Here is a 22810-nt window from a genome sequence, read left to right on the forward strand (position 1 = left end):
TGCCCTCTTAATCTTGCTTCATTCATGGGTTGGAACCGTTTCTTTCTATCTACTCTTTTCAATGTACTAAAGTTTTTGAAAACCTCTACCAGATCTCTGTTTAACTTTCTTCTCTTTGTCCTCATAACTGAAGTTTCTCATTCCTTGTAAACATTCTTGTAGCATGTTAGGAGTGGTCTGGCATGGTAGAGAAGGGATGGACAGCGGTGCTTATGGCAGCTATTTCATGCCAGGGTCAGAATGATGTTCTTTTTGAGACAACATAAATTTGGTTAGGAAGACTACTATAAAAGGACAGGTGTAATGTCACACTGAAAACCACTGAAGTAGCTGTAGATACCTCCAAGCACCTGTGATGTTGGTGGCAAAGAGCTATCCTCTCAAGCCACACAGCCAAGCAGAATCACATGAAGCACAGGCTGGTGGGGAACTAGGAGAGGTGCTTGAAACCCATCCCTTACAGCATAATCTACAGGTTTCATGGGGACAGAATATCAAGGGTGAAGCATCCCTGTACTAAGGCTGTGTGCTTTCACTTTATGTTCTCACAGATCTCCTGAAAATGGAGAGCTCAAAGTGAATTGGCCAAATCGGAAACATTGTTCAAATGGAAAGAGGAAGAGTGGAATGGTGAGCTAGAAATTGGTGCTGATGTGAAATAGGGTTAGATATTACATGTGCATGACAATCAATTTTATATCAGTTTCTCTCCTTCCACCCCCACTGACAAATGCTACTGATTAGTTTCCATAGGTAATTTTTTTTTTGAATAGATCATTGGTCTGCTGCAGGAGGCTTCAGCATTGCCAATATGCATCAAGCATGGCTGAACATGAAACTGTCCCACTCTCCCCATATGCCATAGACACATTGGTGGGATTACAATTTGATAATCAACCTGTTTACCTACGAATCAAATCCTGGAGCGTGACTTCAACTTGGAGCATCTAACTCAGAGGAGAACACTACCATTGTGCCATAGGACTTCCTTATCTTATATCCGAGCAGAGAATAAAAGCTTAACTAATTTTTTTTAATGTCAAGAGATTGTTTTGTTTAAGAAGTGAGAAATTTGAAGTTTTAGACTAAGCAATCCGGCAACACTTTAAAGCCTTTTCTCTCAGAAAATTCCAGCAGTTAATTGCAACAAAGATATGTTAACAAATATTTCTTCTCTCTACAGATGTTACTTGAACTGTTTGGAGTCATTCTACCATAAAAAATGCAAATTGTCCAGTCACAAATGAAAATGCGAATGTCTTCTGGAATGTTTCCATCAATTGGAACAGAATAACTTTTATGCATCATTCCCTGCTCTCCTGGAGACAACATCAGACTTACACCAGAAATAGTTGCCCTCCACTACATTTGATAACATCATAATTTTTCACATCCAAATCTAACAGGGATATATAAGTAAATCTAAACAGTCTGTACTTAAAAATGGAAAGGCAAAATGTACATCTTAACTGATGGAAAATTGTTACAATAATGAAGTAAAGGAAACCAAACGCAATTCAACCATCAAACATTGCTAATGAATTTATATTGTTCAAAAATTCAGCTATTCACTTGCATAAGACATCACCTTTAAACAAATGTGAATTTTTGTATACCTTGTGAGCACTTTATTCTTGATTCAAATGTCTAATTTAGCAATAAATTATGAGTTTATATTGTGAACCAAAATGCATTTGTCAAAGCCTGGAATCATTTCTCTGCACTGTAAAAGTAATTCTTATTTGCCTTTACTTTTTAGAAAGCAAAGATTGTAGTAAAGAGAGTTTTGTAATTGTCTCCAAATTTTTATGACAATTCTGGCCCAGTTCCTAAATTGGAGAAAGGTTATCCCCAAATGAAAACATGTATATTAACACTCCCGTCGAGCTTCTAACAGGGGAAAAAAAAATTCGTCGCAAAGTAGGTCAGGTTCTGCCAAGCGTAACTAATATGTGACAGGTTTGCACATTTCTATTTATATGTGGGTCTCTGAACACTACTTCTAGTAAAGATATCCCGAACACAAATTAGCCTGTGAGAAAAGAAAGCAATCTATCAACCTGTAGAAATAAAGTGGAGAAAATCAATTTTGTTGACTTTTTAACAAATTATTTAGAAAAATCTGTTCAATTTCATTGTGTGGAAGGGGGTGACTATCACACATCAGTGATTTTACAATGAATTGTGTTACAATCTGTACAGTCGCATTTCAGAAACAAAATGTCTCCACTTATTGCGCTACTGGATTAGTTACTTCTTACATGATTGGAAACATTATAAAGTACTGGGTTCAATTTCTTCCTGATTATGAACTGGATTTGTGTGTCCTGTGATTTTGATTTTCTGTGTCACTATCCAAACCATTAATAAATAATGTGAATAATTCAGACCCTAACACAGATCCTTGATGGACATCACTGGTCATATCCTGCCAATTTGAGTTACCTACACATTATCTCCACTCTCTATTTCCTGCCACTCAACAAATTTCCCAAAAAAACTCGTAATGTAACATGAATTCCATGGGCCTCTACCTTAGTTAAAAGTCTCTTATCAAATGCCTTTAGGTAGTTCATAGAATAAGATATTCCCCTGTCTGCTACTTTAACCACCTCTTCAAAAAATTCAATGAGGCTTGTCAGGCATGATCTACCTGTCACAAATCCATGCTGGTTCTCCATGATTAACTGAACATTTTCAAGGTATTCAGTTACTCCATCCATGATTACAGACTCCAACAATTACCCCACCTCAAATGTTGGGCTACCTGGTCTGTAATTCCCTAGTTTTCCTCTTTAGCCCTTCTTGAAAAACAGAGTGATACGTGCAATTTTTAGAATCCAGTATCTAGGAAACCCTGAAAGATTATAGTTGGGACACCTATACTCTGCTCCCCTACTTCCTTTTATTAACTTGCATCTTCTGTCAGAAGGATGCTGACAGCCAACTGCAAGGTATCAACAACAATCAAACTGGCGGCAGCTAACAGAGCTCAAACAAAAGAAAACAAATCTAGCCTTAATACTATACCGCATTTTCTTAAATGGCAGGTTCAACTCTTTATTTAGAATATACAATAAACTACAAGAAGGTGGAAGCTGTAAAACGGAAAGATCAGAGTAAATAGTACCTTTACGTTAGTAGCTAAAATGGTCTCAAAAAAAAATCAGTATCTTAGCCAAACAAAAACAGAAATTGCTAGAGCATATCAGCACATTTGACAGCATCAACAGAGAGAGAAACAGAGTTAACATCTTGATTCCAATGACCCTTCTGCACTTTTCCTCTCAACCATCTCTTCTCCAAGTAAAGGTTGGAGGCATTGAATATTGCATAGGCTAGCGGTCCTATGAATCGACCAATAGTACTGAAGATGTGTGTCCCAGACCGGCCATTCCCTATCCAAGCTGTTTCAGTACAGCTACAACACTGGTATCCACCCGACAATATGGAAAATTACCAGGCATGTTATGAACACAAACAGCAGGATAAATCCAACCCAGCCAATTTCCATCAATCTAATCTCAATTATCAGTAAAGTGATGGAAGGAGTTAAGCAGCATTTTCTTGGCAATAACCTGCTCATGAATGCTCAGTTTGGGTTCTTTCAAGGTGACTCAGCTCTTACAAATATGAACTAAAGGAGATGAACTTCAAAGGCAAAGTGAGAGAGACTGCCCTCGATAGCAAGGCCACATTTGATTAGGTTTGGCATCAAGGCGCTCTGGTAAAGCTTGAGTCAATAGGTGTTAGGGCCAAAACTCTCCACTGAAGTCATACCTAGCACAAAGGAAGATGATTGAAAGTCACTTACCCCATAGCAGCATAGAAAATAGTAGTGGAAGTAGACCTTTTGTTCTTCTGCTGACTCCGTCATTCCAATTGATCATTGTTGGTCATGTAACTCAGCACCCTGTTCCCACTTTCTCTCGAAATCCTTTGATATACTTGGTCTTAAAAACTATATCTAAATCCTTAAAAACATTCAATGTTTTGACTTCAACTGCTTTCTGTGGCAGAAAACTGCACAACCTCATCATTTTCTGGGTGAAGAAATTTCTCATCAATCTTAAATGCCCTACCCCATACACTTGAACGAGGAACTCTGGTTCTAGAATCTCCAGTAATCTGGAACATACTCCCTGTGTTTACCCCGTCTATTCCTTTTAAACTCATTGTAACTACCATCTGGAAGTTCAAGATAACAAATACATGCGAACAAGCCACTCACCATCCTGACTTGGAAACATATCATTATTGCTAAGTCAAAATCCAAGAACGCCCTTCCTAATGGCATTGTTATCTACTTACAACAAATGAACAGGAGTTGTAAAAGAAGGCATCTCACCAGCAACTTCTCAAGGGCAGCTAGCGATGGGCAATAAACATTGGCCCAGCCAGCAAAGCCCACAGCACCCACTCAGTTTTCTGTAACTTAGCCAGTTTGGTCTATGTGTTGCTACTATCCCTATCATTCAATGAACATTCTGATCTTCAATATCATTCTGATCACAAGCCTGTTCTGGGCACTACAGCAAATGCCTTTTATATATTTAAATGCACCACCTCAGCAGCATTATCCTCATCAACCCTCTGTTAATTTCACCAAGTCAGTTAAACACAGCTTGCCTTAAACAAATCCATGCTGGCTTTTTAAGGTTACCTTGCTCGTGTCCAACAGACTAATTTTATACCAAATTATTGTTTCTAGAAACTTCCACACCACAAGGTTACACTGAATGGCCTGTAGTTGCCAGGCGTATCTTTTCATATTGTGATGTTTGCAATTCTCCAGTCCTCTGAAGCAACTCATGAGTACTTACTGTAAAATTACTGTCTATGTCTCTACAATTGCCACTCACTTCTCGCAGTTTCCTTGGAAGCATATTATCCAATCCTGCTGTCATGTCAACCTTAAGTACAGACAGCCTACTGAAAGCTTGCCTTTTAATAGTGTAAACCTTTTAAGTGTCTGAATTATCTCCCCTTTCACCATGATTTGGGCAAGACTTTCTAGATGCAAAATATTAGTCCAATACTTCAACTACAGCTCTACTTCCATTTACTGGTCCATAATCGGCCCTAGTGATAGCACATTTTTGCTATTTATATGTCTAATTAGAACATGGAAATTTTTCAAAATTCATTCAATTGTATGGAAATTGCCCATGACAACAATTAAAGAAAATAGCCTGATGCCTGGTGGCACAAACAGTGAGCTTATATACTATTGTGGATTGAAGTCATATAGCAACCTCTGGCAACTGCACATACACATCAAAATGTTGCATTTGGAAGCTAAAGACAAAATTCCATGCTACTCCACAAGATTTGATTTAATAACACTACATGCAAATGACTCAATTGGGTGGCACGGTGGCTCAGTGGTTAGCACTGCAGCCTCACAGCGCCAGAGACCTGGGTTCGATTCCTGTCTCGGGCGACTGTCTGTGTGGAGTGTGCACGTTCTCCCCATGTCTGCGTGGGTTTCCTCTGGGTGCTCTGGTTTCCTCCCACAGTCCAAAGATGTGCAGGTTAGGTGGATCGGCCATGCTAAAATTGCCCGTGGTGTTCAGGGGTGTGTGTGTGTGTTATAGGGGGATGGGTCTGGGTGGGATGCTTCAAGGGGCAGTGTGGACCTGTTGGGCCGAAGGGCCTGTTTCCACACTGTAGGGAATCTAATTAATCTAATTTAAAAATATTGTAATACATAGAAGGATGTGAAGTGGTGGTACTTTGCAACTAAATAGGGAAGAAAAAATTAACCACTCATTGCTACATTGCGTAGGCATTCACTGGACAACACGAGGTTTGGAAGACTGCAGAAAATCCAGAACTAACCTTAAGTTTATGTTCATGTTCTTTAGTCACCCGTGAAAGCAACTGTCCCTTCCTTCTGTTCAAAGCTTCAATGAGGGCATCACACTGGGCAACAAGACAAGCTTCAAACTCAACACCATTTTCCTGTATACAGTAAAGAAATACAAACCGATGGAGTCAGTCAAAGATAAACAAAGTATAACAGAGGCCTGCTGGAAAAAGATTCATAGCAGAATCAAGCTAATACCATTCATTATCCAAAACTGAACATGATCAAAGTTATACCAACATGGTGTAGGTGCTGGAGGTCTGAAATAAAAGCAAATAGCTAAAGTCCCACCAACACTTTCAGTTTCTACATCTTTGGAAGACGCCAAAGACGCAGCCCCAATGAAGTGCTGTGTTGCATCTCTTTGATGCTACACACTGCTGCTACTGTGTGTTGATGGTGAAGAGAATAAGTGTTGTAGGTAGTAATTGTGGTGTCAATCAAGCAGACTGCTTTGGGCTGGATGTTGTCAAACTTCTTGAGGGCTGTTGAAGCTACGCCTATCTAGGCAAGTGGGGAGTATTTGACCATACTTCTGGCTTGTACCTTGTAAATGAAGTGTGGGCATGGAGAAAACAGGAATCATACACTCATTTTTTCAGTAAATAATGATGGTTGTATTGTCAATGTACAGCATTAATACTCCTTCAAAGCTGACAGCCATTTCTGGAGTCTGTATGTGACTTGGAAAAATTGAATTCCTGATGCTTCAGTTAGTGATTCACACTTCTCCATAGGATGTGCAGCTAAACACTTACATACTGCAATCAAAAAGAAATTGCTGAACTGAGAAGAATTTATGCTTTTATGCTATTAAGTCTCAATGGAAAGTTACACTTTGTAGCTGTTTTGAAAATGGCACATTAAGTTCATAAATACTACTAAACATCCTTACTGGACTCAAAGAAAACACAAAATTTAAAAACCTTTAAAAAAAGCTTTAAAAAAATAACTTTTTGAAATTTGTGAAAATATTGCTTCTATCTTCAGCCCAGGAAATACCTTGATCATTTATTTTATTTCTTGTAAAATTTAATGAGAAGGTAAGAACAAATCAGAACATTTTCCTATTTAGTTTGTTGCCGAACTTATTTCGTTTCGAAGTAATTGGTGGAGTACCTTGCTTGGTTGTCAGAAATTTAGAGCTCCCCACTGTCATGGCACCAGAGTCAAATCAACATCGAGCAGAAGGAAAGATATGGATCATAGAAGAAAAGGAATCATGGCAATATGGAAACAACGTTGTTGAGGGATAAGAAACAAAAAGGAATTGTGACTGGATATTTATTGGGCTGAAGGAATGTTCATAGTAGAGTTCCCTACAGGTCATGATTTTCCTGATATACATGAATGATCTAAACATAAATGCACAGGGGACAATCCAACGTTTGCAGGTACCACTAAATGTGGGAAAATTGTAAGTTGTGCAGAGGATAGTGTAGAACGAAGGGATATTAACAAGTTGGTGGAGTGGGCCGATAGGTGACAGATTAAGTTCAATGAGGAGAAATCAGAAATGATACGCTTTGGCACAAAGAACCTGGACAGACAGTATATAATAAAGGATGCTATAATGAAGGGTGTACAGAAGTAGGGAGACCTGGATGTCTGGACAAGAGTTTAAGGGACAACTAAAGGATTGAGAACCAAGGGACTCAGTTGTAAAGTATTTTGAAAGGATGAAAGAAAGTGAGAAAAATACTAGGGTCTTAAATAGAATGTCTAGAAGTGTGTGAGACCCTGTTTAATTGAAGCATTCAAGGGAGGATCAGATGACTACTTAAATAGAAACAGTGTTCTGGGTTAGAGGGAAAAGGTAGGATTTTGGCATTAGGTCATGGAAATAGGAAGGACCAATTAGAAATTCAAGCCACAAAGAGAGAGAGAGAGAGAGAGAGAGAAAGAAAAAAAAACAGAGAGAGACAAATAGAGAGACGGAGAGAGAGAGATTGCTAGAATTTTTGGGGCCAATTTCTTAAAAGTCAGCAGTGAATGTAGTAGCCTCATTGTTGGACATTTATTGAGGCGATAAGACCCAAATAATTATTTTTGAAGGTAGATTTTCAAATACAGATTCCAGACCTAATTACATCTGTAGTGGGTACAGTTTCAATGGCTCACAAGTCCCCATTAGGAAATTAAAATCTAAAAGGATTTTGTTTTCCTTAAAGAAAACTGTCCAAAAAAATGAATTTTGGTGAGATTTGTCAATAGACAATAGACAATAGGTGCTGGAGTAGGCCATTCATTATGATCATGGCTGATCATCCACAATCAGTATCCTGTTCCTGCCTTATTTCCCATACCCCTTGATTCCACTATCTTTAAGAGCTCTGTCTATCTCTTTCTTGAAAGCATCCAGAGAGTTGGCCTCCACTGCCTTCTGGGGCAGAGCATTCCATATATCCACCACTCTCTGGGTGAAGAAGTTTTTCCTCAACTCTGTTCTAAATGGCCTACCCCTTATTGTTAAACTGTGTCCTTTGGTCCTGGACTCACCCATCAGCAGAAACATGCTTCCTGCCTCCACAGTGTCCAATCCCTTAATAATCTTATACGTCTCAATCAGATCCCCTCTCATCCTTCTAAATGCAAGAGTATACAAGCCCAGTTGCTCCAATCTTTCAACATGTGATAGTCCCGCCATTCCGGGAATTGACCTTGTGAACCTACGCCGCACTCCCTCAACAGCAAGAATGTCCTTCCTCAAATTGGGAGACTAAAACTGCACACAAAACTCCAGGTGCGGTCTCACCAGGACCCTGTACAGCTGCAGAAGGACCTCTTTGCTCCTATACTCAATTCCTCTTGTGATGAAGGCCAGCATGCTATTAGCTTTCTTCACGACCTGCTGTACCTGCATGCTGGCTTTCATTGACTGATGTACAAGAACACCTAGATCTTGTTGTGCTTCCCCTTTACCTAACTTGACTCCATTGAGATAGTAATCTGCCTTCCTGTTCTTGCCACCAAAGTGTACAACCACACATTTATCCACATTAAACTGCATCTGTCAGAAATTTCCTTGGCATAATTGTTATCTAGCTGTCTCCAGGCAGTACAAACTTCATGGGCCAAGGGGCATCTTTGTGCTATGTGATTCTATGGTACATATCTGGTGTGATGTGTAGGTATGTAGCTATACAATAGATGCTGACACTTTGTTGAACTGTTATGAAATAATACACACAGCGCAGAGTTCATTGAATATGTTGCAATCTCAGCAATATGTTGCCTACAAGAGATCTGAAGGGAGCAACTATTTTGGGGAATCCTGAGTAATAAAGGCATTTAAACCTAAATAAATGCATTGACAGTAGTTTGTGCTTTGTGCTTTTTTTTCTGACTCTCTGCTTTGATCCAGTGCAGTAAATATCTGTTTCAACTTTCTGTGTTTGTGAGAATAAACCAGTTTCTAATTACAAGACAAGGCTGGGACTGTTACAACGCCCAATTTGTAAAAACAGGACAGATAATGTTAGCTTGGAGTTGGGTTCTGCGCAAGCGTAAGTAACTTTAGGAGGAAAGAGTAGCAAAAGAAATAGAGTAGAAATGAAAACGAAAAACAAACAAACATGAAAGTCATGAGATTACAAATGTTCTACAATTTAATGGCCTGAGAACCAGGCTGGAGACAGGTGAAAGGTAGAGGTGGTTGCTTGGTAGTGCATAGGTTTCCAAAGGGAAGCCTGATGTCTTCCAGCTGCCACAGGATGTGTTAAGAGGTGAGAACAGCTACTGATGGGTTTTTTTAAAAATTCATTTGTGGAATGTGGGCGTTATTGTCTAGCCAGCATTTACTGCCTGTCTCTAGTTGCCCATGAAAAGGCAGTGGTGAGCTGCATTCTTAAACTGCTGCAGTCCACTTACTGTGGGTTGACCCACAATGCCCTTAGGGAAGGAATTCCACGATTCTGACCCAGAGACAGTGAAGGAACAGCGATATATTCCCAAAGCAGGGTGGTGAGTGGCTTGGAGGGGAATTGAAGGTGGTGGTGTTCCCCTGTATCTGCTGACTTTGTCCTTCTCGATTTAAGTAGTCATGGAGTTCGAAGGTGCTGTCTGAGAACCATACAGGCTACCGATTAACCGGCCTTTTAATGTTTTTGTTAAATGTTGGAACAGCACCCACTATGTGGAGAGACAGTCAGTTACATCAAGCCTAGCTCACAGAATCTTCCAGGGGACGGTTTCCTTTCTACAAGCTCCCCATTTTATGGAGGGGGTCCCCTGATAGCAATGGGCATCTCTGCTGCAACACCATCACTGGGAAGTTCATCCCTCCAATTGTCAGAGCTTATTTGCTTGACCTTGATGGGCAAAGTAAACTACTTATTGGCCCTTTGAGAATGACTTCACATCTCAGCAGCAATTATCTCTATCATAATGCTGCTGGCCTAGGGACTGGCCACCATCCTTAAACAGACAATAAACCAAGCAGTGGCTTTTTAATTTTCCACTGTAGGTAAAATCCCCTTTACGGTCTGCGGTTCAGCTGTGCACTTGGACCTGTATTTGATATCAACACTAAGGCCAAAGGTGGACCAGTAAAACTAAAGGCCGTTATTTCTTTGGTGCTGCCAGATCTGAATACTTCCAGCATTTCCTCTTTTATTATTTCATATTTTTAGCATCAGTATTTATTTTGTTTTTGAATTGACCTTAATTATTTGGTAGGATAGAAAACCAGAGTCTGGTTTCAAGCATCTTTAATGGGGTTTCTAGCATTACTGCAAAAGGTTTCCAACATCCTGAAAAATTTAGTTTGATTGACAGTACAATCAATGTTCAGCAGCCAAACCAGAATAGTATTTTCTTAAATGAGAGCAGATCTTAGCCTGAGTGGTTTAATAAACCAGAAATGAAAACAGTGAATGCCTTCAAGGATGTATTTCACTCTTGGGGTGCACCATGTAAATTTTGAGCTTCTTTTGGTCATTATCTCCTAACCAGAAATAGAAGGGCTTTTACCGTTCCTTTACAGTTTACAATAAGAAAACAAACATCCCATATTTATTTCTTGGATGCTGAATATATAAGGTAATTCTGGGCAAAGACCTGAAATAATACATGAAGTAATAGTAAAGTAATGTAGTAAAGTACAGTAAGAGTAATAAAAATCTAATCCATACTAAAATGAATTTAATCATGGGCAAATCAAATAGTAATTCAAAGCTTAAGACTTATACCTGGATTTGCTGCACCATATTTCTTAGCAATGACAAGAACTCTTTGGCATCTTTTGCCTTCTCTGACAATCCATTCAGTGCTTGAGAGAGCTGATTCTAAAAACAAAAATCAGCAGAAGCAAATGAATTATTTTTAAAAACAAAACTTAACAATTAAGATAAGCTGACTGAAGTGCACACTTAACAGCCTTATTGATACATAATTGTAAGTGAATCTGAAATGATGCTGAAGTTCAGTTTCTTTGATGATATTTTATATAGTGCAAAGCAACTATTTCTATTTTTGAAAACAAATGAGTCACTTTCAAATATTTTAAATAAATTTCATTTTGTACTATAAAACCAAAATATATTTCTAAAAATTCTTCAGTCTTCATAAATAGTATTATTGTTTTAAGGTGAAAGTTCAGCCTATTTTGCACCTGCAAACATACTTAAAAAAATCATTAAATACCTATGAGGTTCTTTCATTCATTTAATTATATATAGGTTCAATACTGTGCAAAGGCAAAAAAGAACTGTGAGAAGAAGGAAGAGGAACTACTCCAGAGTGAGTTACTCATAGATTACAGGGTGAATTAGAAGAATCTTTGCAATATTTCCCCAACTTCAGGCTTACAAAGCTACCGGCTGGAGATATGACAAGTATCCATGTCAACAGAAATAGAACTAATTTATATGATAAATCCAGTGGCTGAAGAACAAGAAAATGAAAAATAGGTTGCCTGAAGACTGCGGTGCAGACTGGGTTTTAATCAATAGCACGGCCTCAGGGAGTAAGGATTTCATACTCAACAATCACTCAAGAACTGGGGATAAGGACTGGAAGTACATTAGGATACATATTCAATCTTTGTTTATTTCTCTAATAACTAAACGATTTAATAGACTAAAAGAGTCTGTTGCTGATGAGTAGAATTTTCTAATCATTATTGTTAGGCGAGTTTCCTAGAAACATTGCTGACAAATGTTTGCATGTTTTTTTTTGCAAATTTGTCCCTCCACATTGTCACTTTCCTCTTTACTGAAATCGAATAACTTCTAAATGTGTTGCCCACATGTCCATTTACTCTCAATATTTTATGTTCATTAAGAGTAACAGGATGAGACGTCAGTAGCAGATACAAGGAACCAGTTTCAGAATCTATAATGTGGAATTTTATAGGCATTCGGTGATGTGGGTTATAGCAAGATGTGTAACAGACCCAGGCGATAAATGTGGTTTGGCTGGGAAGTTCTGTGCACATTAATCATTGTGCCAATGTATTGCTTCCACTTCCAAGAGACTTTGCCATGCATGAGCTTAGAAGTCCACAAAAGCAGCAAGAAAAATTATAGGGAACATCTGTGACCAAGACCATCTCAGCATCAAGATTATCTCGCTCTGTCCCTTATAGTTTTCACAAGCAAGCAGGTGAGACACCAACAGACAGGGATTCATGATTGTTAAATGGCTCACTAGTGGCACAAATTGCCTCATTAATATTTACTCTCCTATTTATCAAATTTGCCAAACAATCTAGATGTCAGAAAAACCCAACCAGGAAACCAGAGCAGGAAATTCTGGAATTAACCAGCATCCCTGGTGATGGGGCACTCTTTGAAAGGTCCTTGAATGCCTGGACAAGCATGATTCAGTTCCTGAGTCATCCTGAAATGCAGTGTTACATCAGCCAGGGCACTCTCCATCTTTAGCAGAAGGGGGAGGAACAAACCACCAGGGGAATGCTTCCCACTGTCAGAACTTGAGTGCTAAATTGCAGATGTCATTTTAGCACCTCTTAGCAAATTCAAGTTATGGTAATCAGCAATTAGGTCCAAAAATTGTATATTGAATCCAGACTTTCAATCAGGAATGTCTAATAAACACATCCCTTCACTAAATTAACCCCTAAATTAGTGAAATTCAGCAGAGGAAGAAATCAAGCCTTGAACCTCTAGTTCATTGAGACCGCTGCACACTGAGATAACATTCAGCTCCTACTTTCACTTTTCCCTAAATTCATTCTTCCGCTCATCCCCAAATTTTATAATATATACAGCTGAAAGCGACATCTCAGGGAGAAGATGTGATAACTGACTGGAGCACAAACAGGATATGATGATATTATGATTGATATTTTCTCTGGGTGTAAAATAGGTGTTTTATCATGGGCTGAATGACTTTGACTCACAAGTATAGTCAATATATTACTCAATGGTTTTAGTATGACAGTTGAAAGAATGAAAGTATTGAGAATAAAACTGTGATAGATGGCACATAAATCAAGAAGAGCTGTTATTGTGATCATAATATTTCTGTAAAAATCATTCAAATCCTGGGAAAAGATCGAAGGTCAATGTAGGGTAATACCCACAGCCAGGGATTGATACTGTACCGTTTTAAACTGCACCTCATAATAATCACTTAATTAACTATATTGTACCATAAAGGTTAAAGGAAGTGTATTAAAAATATCTAATTACATTAAAAATAATCATAATCAGAAAACATTGTAATTGCTCTACCATGTTAAAATGATGTTCATGAAAGAGTCCATCCTCAAAAGGACAGCACTATATACAAACCTGCAATCAGTTAGAATATGAAAATACCACAGGTAGAAAGAAAACCTTACTTTGCACTCTTTACATGCACTCTTGTGCTTTTCTAGTTTTTGCAATGTAAATTAGAAGGAGGTAAAAATGATTGATCACCTGCAACAAATTTATTACACTGCAACTGACTGTTAGGAAATGCATTACAGTAGACTAGGCTTGCACCTTTCAGTTTTCTCTCTTTTCCTATTTGAGACAGCTATATTGCATGGCTGAATACCAATGAAGTACATGAGACTTTGGCAGTTCAGGAACATGTCAGGCATGCATATTGGACACTTTGTGCTCCCAGTAATTCTCCATCTTTTAAAATCAAGAAATGGTACACAATCTAATGGACGGAATTTCTGATACATTCTCACCATGTACCTCAGAAAAATGTTCATTATCTATGTTAAACAATGTTCTAATTTTGCATTGAGGCTGATGATCCATCTGTGTATTATGGGATTAAATTTGTTTTGCTCAAGATGTAAATCATGTCCAAAGATGTACAGATTAGGTGGATTGGCCGTGCTAAATTATAACTAGGGATGTCCTGTCTATGTCTATGTCTATGTCTATGTGGATCAGCCATGGAAAATGCAGAGTTACAGGGATAGGGTAGGGGAATGGGTCTGGGTAGGATGTTCTTCAGACGGTCAGTGTGGATTTGGTAGGCTGAATAGCCTGCTTCCACACTGAAGGAATTCAATGATGCTATGTAAACCCATGAGTAATTTAAATGCAAGCTTCTGGCCTTCAAACAGAGCAGTTTAACATAAACTGCATGTTTTGCCAGCTGTCACATCACATTGCCAGCTGATGTGTATCATTCCACCTAGGCACTTTGAATGGACCGACAGTAAGACATTTCTAAATCTTTGACGCGTTTCTGCACAGCTCCTAGTAACCAAGGACAACCAAACCTTGCAATTTTGCCTTTGTTGCGAAAAAAAATGCAAATGCCACAAAAAGAAGTGACGCAAAGTTTTGGCAAAGACCTGTAGCTTGGGTTGTGGGTGAATTTGTTGACTTGCTTGTAAGGCTGGCTTGTTCTCGTTCAGACATTTCGTCACCATGCTAGAAACAATGATTAAACAGGCTGAAAATGATGCTGCATTGGAAGTGTAGATTGTGAGATAGCTATCGAATTTCATTACAATTTTCCCACTTTCTTCTAAATCCTTGAAAGCCATGAGATGCAGGTGCAGAGGTACGCTATTTAGCCCATGGAATCTGATCCAGCATTCCAGAAGATTTTAGCTGTTATGGACATCCTCAGCTCCATTTTCCTGTCTCATCCCCATACACCTAATTCCATTACTGATTACAAATTTGTCTTTCTCAGCCTTGAACATATTTAACAACATAATATTGACAACGCTCTGAGATGAAGAATTCCATAGATTCATATCCTTCTAAGAAACGAAACTCATCCTCATCTCTACCTTAAATGGGTGACCTCTATTCTAAGATTATTTTCTCTTATCTTCAGCTCTTCCACGAGGGGAACAATCTTTCCACTTTAACCTTGTCAAGGTCGCTAAGAATCTTCTACATTTTAATAAGGGTTCCTCTCATTCTGCTAAACCTCAATGAGTACAAACCTAGTCTACTCAACATATCTTCAATAGAAAAACTCTCCTTACTCTGAATCGTCCTGTGGTCTGCCTCCAATGCCAGTACACTCTTCCTTAGTTAAAGAGACCAAAACTGTGCACAGTATTTAGGTATGGACTGACTAGTGCCTTGTATAGTTTTAGGAAAGCCTTGTCATCTTCATATTCTATTCCTATTGTAAGAAAGGCCAACAATCTATCTGGCTGCCTGATTAGCTGCTGAACATGAATGTGTTTGTGACTCATGCACAAGAACTCCCAAATTCCTCTACTGTAACTTTCTGCAGTATCCCATTTAAATAATATTTAGCTCTTCTATTCTTTCTGACAAATGCATTCCCTTACTTTTTCCCACATTATGTTCCATATGCCAAATTTTAGACCACTCACTTATACTGTCAATATGCCTCCACAGACTCAGAGTAAGACGTTCTAGCTGGAGCTTCTCTGCTCACCAACTCTTTTTCGCTTTCCTTTCTTTGTTTTTCCTTCCGCTGTAGTTTTTCTTCTACCATCCCCCTAACATTTAACTTCTTACAGTACTGGAGGGAATGGGGAAAAGAGTCCGAGGCCAGCCTGTGTTGTGGCAGGAGCTGGAGCAGTGCGTGTGCGGGCCGAGTCCCCTGAGATGAGTCTTAATTGGAGTGGCACCAGGCCAAGCATGGTTCAAGTTACGGACGGAGTGGGAACATGGGGAGCCAGGCTGGACAGTGGCCAGCACACGGAGTCAGCGTGGCCTCATGTTCTGAAGCCCGGCGGGCATGGACTCAGTGAAAAACTTGAGCACTTTAAAGATACTTGTTAAATTCTGTATTTCCATGCTAGTCTTTCTTATGTACTATTTAAATTCTGTAACAACACCTAAGGTATCTGTACCTAGGTACCCTAAGATGGCACCGAAAGGCGACATTACAAACTTTTAACTGCACTCATTTGCATGCACGTGACAATAAAGCCTTTTTTATTCTATTCTTTCAAATTTCCCAGCTATCCCTTCAGTAATTTTCACTGCTGCCTCAACCTTTCTATTTGACTAGGACTAATGCCAAGGAGATGATGTGTGCTGTTTCCCAATCTTTCATGAAATAACAAATTCTTCATCTGCGAACTGAGGGAAACTGTCACTCATGACAATGTTGAGAATGCCATAATGGCTAGAGTTTGATTTTAGGTATTTGACAATCTCAGTGATAGTCACTGATGTCAACCGGTCTGCTGTTGTATAGTAGTCCCCTGTGACAAGATATGAAGTTCCTTCAAGGGTGACGACGTCTACTCCCAGCTTCATCGATGCCCTATCTGGGATGTGACGTGTCATCAGCGAGTCTCTAGCTTGCTTGGCTTGATACTCACTACAAGCACAGCACTGGTTGATGTGATTCTTGACTAGCTGTTATGTTTGACCAGTACTGCACATTTCTTGCCTTCCTTAGACTTGATTCAACTTGTTGATGAGTTAACATCTCTGCTGTCAACTCCTTCAGGATGTTTCTATATCCATTGTATGATATGCCATCTTGGGCTGTCAACTTATCTTTAAATACCTAGTATGGTCTTAAATTTCCAACATAGCATAGAAGTATCCTTGATGTTCTTTGGCCATTCTGAGGAAGCATCACTCAACCTGAAATGTTAACTCTGCTTTCTTTTCACAGATGCTGGCAGACCTGCTGAGCTTTTCCAGCAATTTCTGTCCTTGTTTCACAGCTTTTCATGGTGTTTCACTACTACCATGCTGCTAACCCATTCAATAAGTGTTGTCACTTTTTTGATCACCCATGTCTTTTCCACGTCTACCACCTTGTTTTTCAAGCTAGCCTTCTCATTCTCATCTACTTCAAGATGATATTCTCCTGGAAGACATCTTAACCCTGTGAACACATTTTGTCAGTTACTGTGCTGTGGCAAATTGTGAATCTCTTTTGACGCATTGAGAGTTACCAGTCTGAGCTTTAGATTTGTTCCTGCCTATATCAGGAATCCCAGATCTTTGCTCATGCTACTGCAATGGGTTTGCAGAATAATCTGTCCTCTTGGCACATGTACAGTGTCATTATGAAGCCTTAATCTTACTTCTGAGGCCTTTATTTTAGGTCACCATGTTGTGCCACTTTGTACAGGTCTAAGACAGTCACGATGTTGGAGTATGGCGCATCAGTGTCTGATATTTTAGCTTCACCTGATGTTCTCCTTTGGCAATCCTCATTTCAACAGTCACAAACTATGTTTCACCTCTTGACTGAACAAGGCTGAGGGTTAGATCCTCGCCTCCAGGCTGCACTCCAACATGGGAATTCTCTGCAATTCTCTGGTAAACCACTTGGTGCAAACATGGAGCTGCCAGCTCATTTCTTTTACAATGCTCTCCTGTGAAGGTGATCATTAAAATGAATCATTTATCTTTGAAGGTCATTTGTGCATTGCCTACAGACAATTTACAAGGACACCTTATTTTTCATTAGAAGGATAATGATGTCAAAATTTCTTATAGATTGATTTGGAAGCTTTAACAAATTCCTCATAAATTATGTGAACAGTTAGTAATCAATCGATAACTAGTTGTGATACAATCAATGTATACAAAGATACAACAAAATTACAGCAATTTTTCATTACTTTGGCATTGTCTGCCTCGAACGTGCAACCTGCAAATAGTTGTAGTCCCCTGTTGAGTTAATGGAAAATCTGTAAAACTGTTAACAGTTATTTGTGATGTGCATACGAATCTCATACTTGGTTAAGGAACATAAGCTAGGTCAGTGTTTTCTAGCAATAGTGTTCAAGCCCTTGCGTGAATTAGAACATAAGGTGTCACTGCTGCCAAAATCAATAATAAAGGTCCTAAGATTGAAACAATCACTAGGTTAAACACAAAATGCTGAAGTTTCATACAGTGCAGTTCTCCACTGCAAATTTAGATTATTAGATGTTGCTTTCACAACTCAAAGGAAAAGTGGAATTTGGGTAACTTAATGGTTGCACAAAAGCATATGGGGCAGCAGTCAGTCACAGACTTGTCCACTTTCAGTCCAATTTCAGTCCAGTAAGCTGGCTACAGTCAGTCAGGTGTGTGGTCCTAGCAGATTCCAAGGATCCACATCTTTGCAGTCCAGGGGTTGGGCCATGCTCAGTCCTGCAGTGCAACCAGTCAGGGATTACAGCTAGGTCATTTGGGGGTCTGTGGAGACACTGGTCTACAGCTGGGCAACGCTCAGTTGGACCTGTCCTCCCAAGTCAGTCTTGGCTGGGCACGGGGGCTCGCACAGTCAGATCTGGGGCTTTGATCAATAACAGGTTTATCAGGAAGTCCGTGGATTCTTCGGGAAGGCAGTTCATTGAAGTCTAGGGATAGACTTAACTGTGGTCACTGAGGGAATGCTGACAGTTTTAGTTGGAGAATGGGATCTTAGCTGGGAGCTCTCAGAGTTTGGGGCAGGGGTTGCAATTTGGATAGGTCACAGTCAATCTGACCTTTGCATGGGGTGGGTTTCAAGTCAACAAGAAATGGGCATTACCAACCTCATGAACTCAGGGAGGTAAAGTAATTATCATATGGTATTTGTCATCTGAAGGCACTCAACGGAAATAAGGTGGGAGGGGAAGGCTAAAACATCATAAGGGCCACAGGGAGAGTAACACAAAAGGCAACATGAAAGATAACAGAAAAATCATCTCATAGAGCCTGGAACTCACTCACAAGTACACACGGTTAAAACACTACCATGCCAGCTTTGAAGTTAACTGCACAATAACTACATAAAATAGTTGACACAGCAGGCAGGGTGTTTTTCTTTGGCAGCAGAGTAAAATGTTTGGAATTGGAGGCCCTATGGGGCAACTGTAGCAATGATGCATCCATCCACTGATTTAAAAATGTCATCTCTTTTTCATTTTCATTTGTCAAAGGGTGCCTCAGGTAATCAGGAGCATCACATTGTCAGATTAATTGCCTTTATTTTATGTCAGCAAAGTTTCTGGAATCAGTCAAAGGTACTTAAAAGCGGAACCTGATGTTCCTATTTCACAGTAACCTGAGATGTTTCTTGCTTGTGCATTCGTGGACACATGTCAGTGATGCGCTCATCAGAGTATGATCGTGAGTTGAATCTAGAGAATACATTCACTGAAGTGTGTCTCAAAATTGGTGGAGCACGGGTTTGCATTTTACCATGGATTTTGAACTCTTTAAACTTGCGTTCCTTGTAAATAATTAGGCTTATTCTATTTCATCTTCATTTCTTTCGTAAAATAAGCTTGCTTTATGTTAAACCCAAGTCATCAATAATGTATGGTTGTGTTTAATTAAAAGATCACATCATTCAATGAAGCAAAATAAAACAAAACATATATACCAAGTCAGATTTCAACCCAGAATTTGGCTTGTCAAGTAATAACATCAGCTGGCATCACAAAATACTGAAGTCTCCAGAACTAGCTCTGCCCCAGTCCAAGCTGTTCTAATGCAGATGTAACACTGGCATCTGCCTGACAATATGGAATATCGCATAGGTATGTCCTAATAGAAACGGAGGACAGATGCCACACAGCCAATTACTGCTCCATCAGTTTACTTTCAGTTGACAGGAAAATGACAGAGGCATCACTGACAGTGCAATCAAATCGCATTTACTCCACAATAACCTACTTAATGATGCTCAGTTTGGGATGTGTAAAGTCCACTCAGCTCCTGTACTCATTACAGCCCTGTTCAAAACATGGACAAAAGATCTGAACTCAAGATAGAAAGTGGAGGTCATTGTCCTTGACATCAAGGCAGCGTTTGGCTGAGTATGGCATCAAGAGCCCTAAAAAACCCAGAATAATAGAAAACAAGAGAGAAAACTCTCAGCTGACTGGTCACACCTGGCAGAGATGATTGTTGTGGCAGTCAGAGGTCAATCATCTCACCCCAGGACATCACTGCATAAGTTCATCAGGGCGGTGGCCCTAAAAAATGTTTGAGCAACAACTGAAGCCAGCTGGTTTCCACTGCTAATTACATGATCATTGATGGAGAATTGAGTGCACATTGGGAATAAGTAATCAGTGTGCTAGAGTTGTGCAATTTGTGAACTGGAATAAAACTGACTAGAAAAGTATATGCCTGGAGTCAGTGGTCACAGAGGATATTTAGCTGTTTTTCAGTCAAAGATTATGAAATAAGAATTATTCTAAGCAAACAGCAATTTGGAGAAAATTTTAAACAAATAATTGAATTAAAAACTAAAGTATTGGGCCTGATTACTTACCTATTCTCTGAATACAAACATTATATCCAGCAGAATAACGACGTAGATGTGTATTACTCCATAGATGAAAAAGAAACAAAATATGGTTTTTGTTCATCCACTGCCAGACAAAAACAGGATAAGAAGCAAAGGTTTTGCTTTGCAGAACTGGAGAATGATAATCTGGGCATAATTGAAGGTTTAGACAAATTATTAACTTGCATGAATGAAATTTGTCAAAAAGGTACTTTACTAACTGTCTTGGAGCTGTGGTCAAATTTTGACAAATTCAAAAACAGGGTGAAGATTGTTCTATTGAAGTCTACATAATGGAATTCAATAGATTGTATAAAAGGTTGTAGAAATACATTTTGGAAATTTTTCATTCTGTGTACACCTTTAGTTTATTAGACAGTTCCAAAGGATCAAGTTTAGATAAACTTCTAAGGCCTGTTCTGGTGCAGTTTTAGTGTCCCTACCTTTGAACCAGAAGACCTAAGTTTAAGTTTCACATTTTCCAGACATGTGTATTACCATCTCTAAAAGGGCTGATAAGAAAAAGTCCATACAGACTCATAGTTTTGACAGGAGTTAAATTTATAGACAAACCCACACTACTATCTCAGAAGCACTAAAATAAATTTCAGAAGCACTAAAAAAACACCAGCAGTGTTTGTGGAGCAAATGGACTGATGCAAATTGGGCTGAAATTGGATGACCCAATATTATCAGGCCAGCTAAACTGTCTAGAAAAAAGATGCAGACAATGGTGAAAAAGCAGAGTTTTAACTGAGATAAGAGACCACGAATCCTTTCAATGAGTTTGAGGAGTTAAGAGAATTAGAATTTACAATAAAAGAGCTGACCCCAAACATATCCAGCATGTAAACAACTGATTGTTCAGATTTGATTCAAAGTAAGCTATGCCATAAACTATTGCAAAGCGTATTTGAGAGCAAATATGAAAGGGAGGATTCAGAAGAATAAGATGGATTTTTGGATCTAAGAGAAGACACTGTTGGTCATGAGAAATTTCAGCCCAATGATGAATGCAGTGGTAGTATCTTTCAACTGTGCAGTATTAGACAATGGGTGCACATCTACAGTGTGCATATCTACAATAGAATTGCTAAGATGGCTAGTATGAGTAATAGGATCCAGATAGAGACCCTAAGGGTATAAAAGGCAAATATGAAAGCCCCAGTTTCAGATTTGGGAATAAAACAGTAGTCATTCACGCATGAATAGATGAATGGTTCATAAAAATTTGGAAGATCAACGGATTATCATTTGCACTAGCATGTGCTGTTCATGCTAAGAATTTGCTGCAGACGGCAGGAAGATATAATCCACATTAACTAATTTTTTGGTAGTTATCCTAAAGTTCTTTTCAGCAATCAACGATCAGTCAACAATTTGAGATGGGAGCACAATGAGCACTTCATTTTTCTAATATTTGAATGCACTGCATGTAGGCCGGAAAGCCTTCCATTCAAGCCAAAGTATCCAAAAGAATTTGGCAGGCCTCAAAACACAATGCAAGCCCAATGGAAACTACTTTCAATCAAGGAGATTTTACTGTTATAAAATAGAGCAGAAGCCCAGGAAAGGGTAGTGATAAATATAGAGAAATTATAATTGTAGAGTAAAGAAAGGAGATTGGTTGAGAATACACTTCAAGGTTGCTTGGTATGGGTTACAAATTGGTAGATTCTAAATGAGTTATAGTAAGTAACGAGGAACGAGGTACTTTGTATAACCTAATAAAATCGCTATGAAGATCAGGCTGTCACATTGATAGTTTTCTAATGAAGAGCAGATACACTCCAAAGATCAAAAGTTGTGATATGTCCATCCTGGGCCTCCTGCAGTGTCACAACGATGCCACCCGAAGGCTGCAAGAACAGCAACTCATATTTCGCTTGGGAACCCTGCAGCCCGATGGTATCAATGTGGACTTCGAAAGCTTTAAAATCTACCCTCCCAAGACCGCATTCCAAAACCAGCCCAGCTCGTTCCTGCCTCCCTAAACCGTCCTTCCTCCCACCTAACCCCTCCTCCCTGATGAAGGGTCTAGGCCTGAAACATCAGCCTTTCTGCTCCTCTGACGTTACTTGGCCTGCTGTGTTCATCCAGTTCTACACTTTGTTATCTCAGATTCTCCATCATCTGCAGTTCCTACTATCTCTAAAGCAGCGTTGAGGATTGTCAGACCAGTGATGATCTCATTGAAACCAGAATAGACTCATTAGGCTAAATGCCTGCTTCTATGCCCATATCATATGGTCTTTTGGGTATCTGTATGATCTAGCAGGGTCTAACTAG

The 22810-nt window shown here is 39.2% G+C and overlaps 1 protein-coding gene across 6 annotated transcripts in view; it reads right to left on the bottom strand.

Annotated features, from left to right (window-relative positions):
• The window catches only part of trim9 (tripartite motif containing 9), a 94943-nt gene that overhangs the window by 43147 nt on the left and 28986 nt on the right, over positions 1–22810 (bottom strand). For all 6 annotated transcript variants that reach the window (XM_048537379.1, XM_048537377.1, XM_048537378.1 and 3 more), the window contains exons 2-3: positions 11059–11154; positions 5842–5964 (exon numbers count right to left, since the gene is read on the bottom strand). In XM_048537379.1, coding sequence (XP_048393336.1) covers positions 5842–5964; positions 11059–11154 — 219 coding nt within the window. The remainder of the gene's footprint in view (positions 1–5841; positions 5965–11058; positions 11155–22810) is intronic.

The sequence above is a fragment of the Stegostoma tigrinum genome, chromosome 10 (genome assembly GCF_030684315.1).
Source record: "Stegostoma tigrinum isolate sSteTig4 chromosome 10, sSteTig4.hap1, whole genome shotgun sequence".
Lineage (NCBI taxonomy): Eukaryota > Metazoa > Chordata > Chondrichthyes > Orectolobiformes > Stegostomatidae > Stegostoma > Stegostoma tigrinum.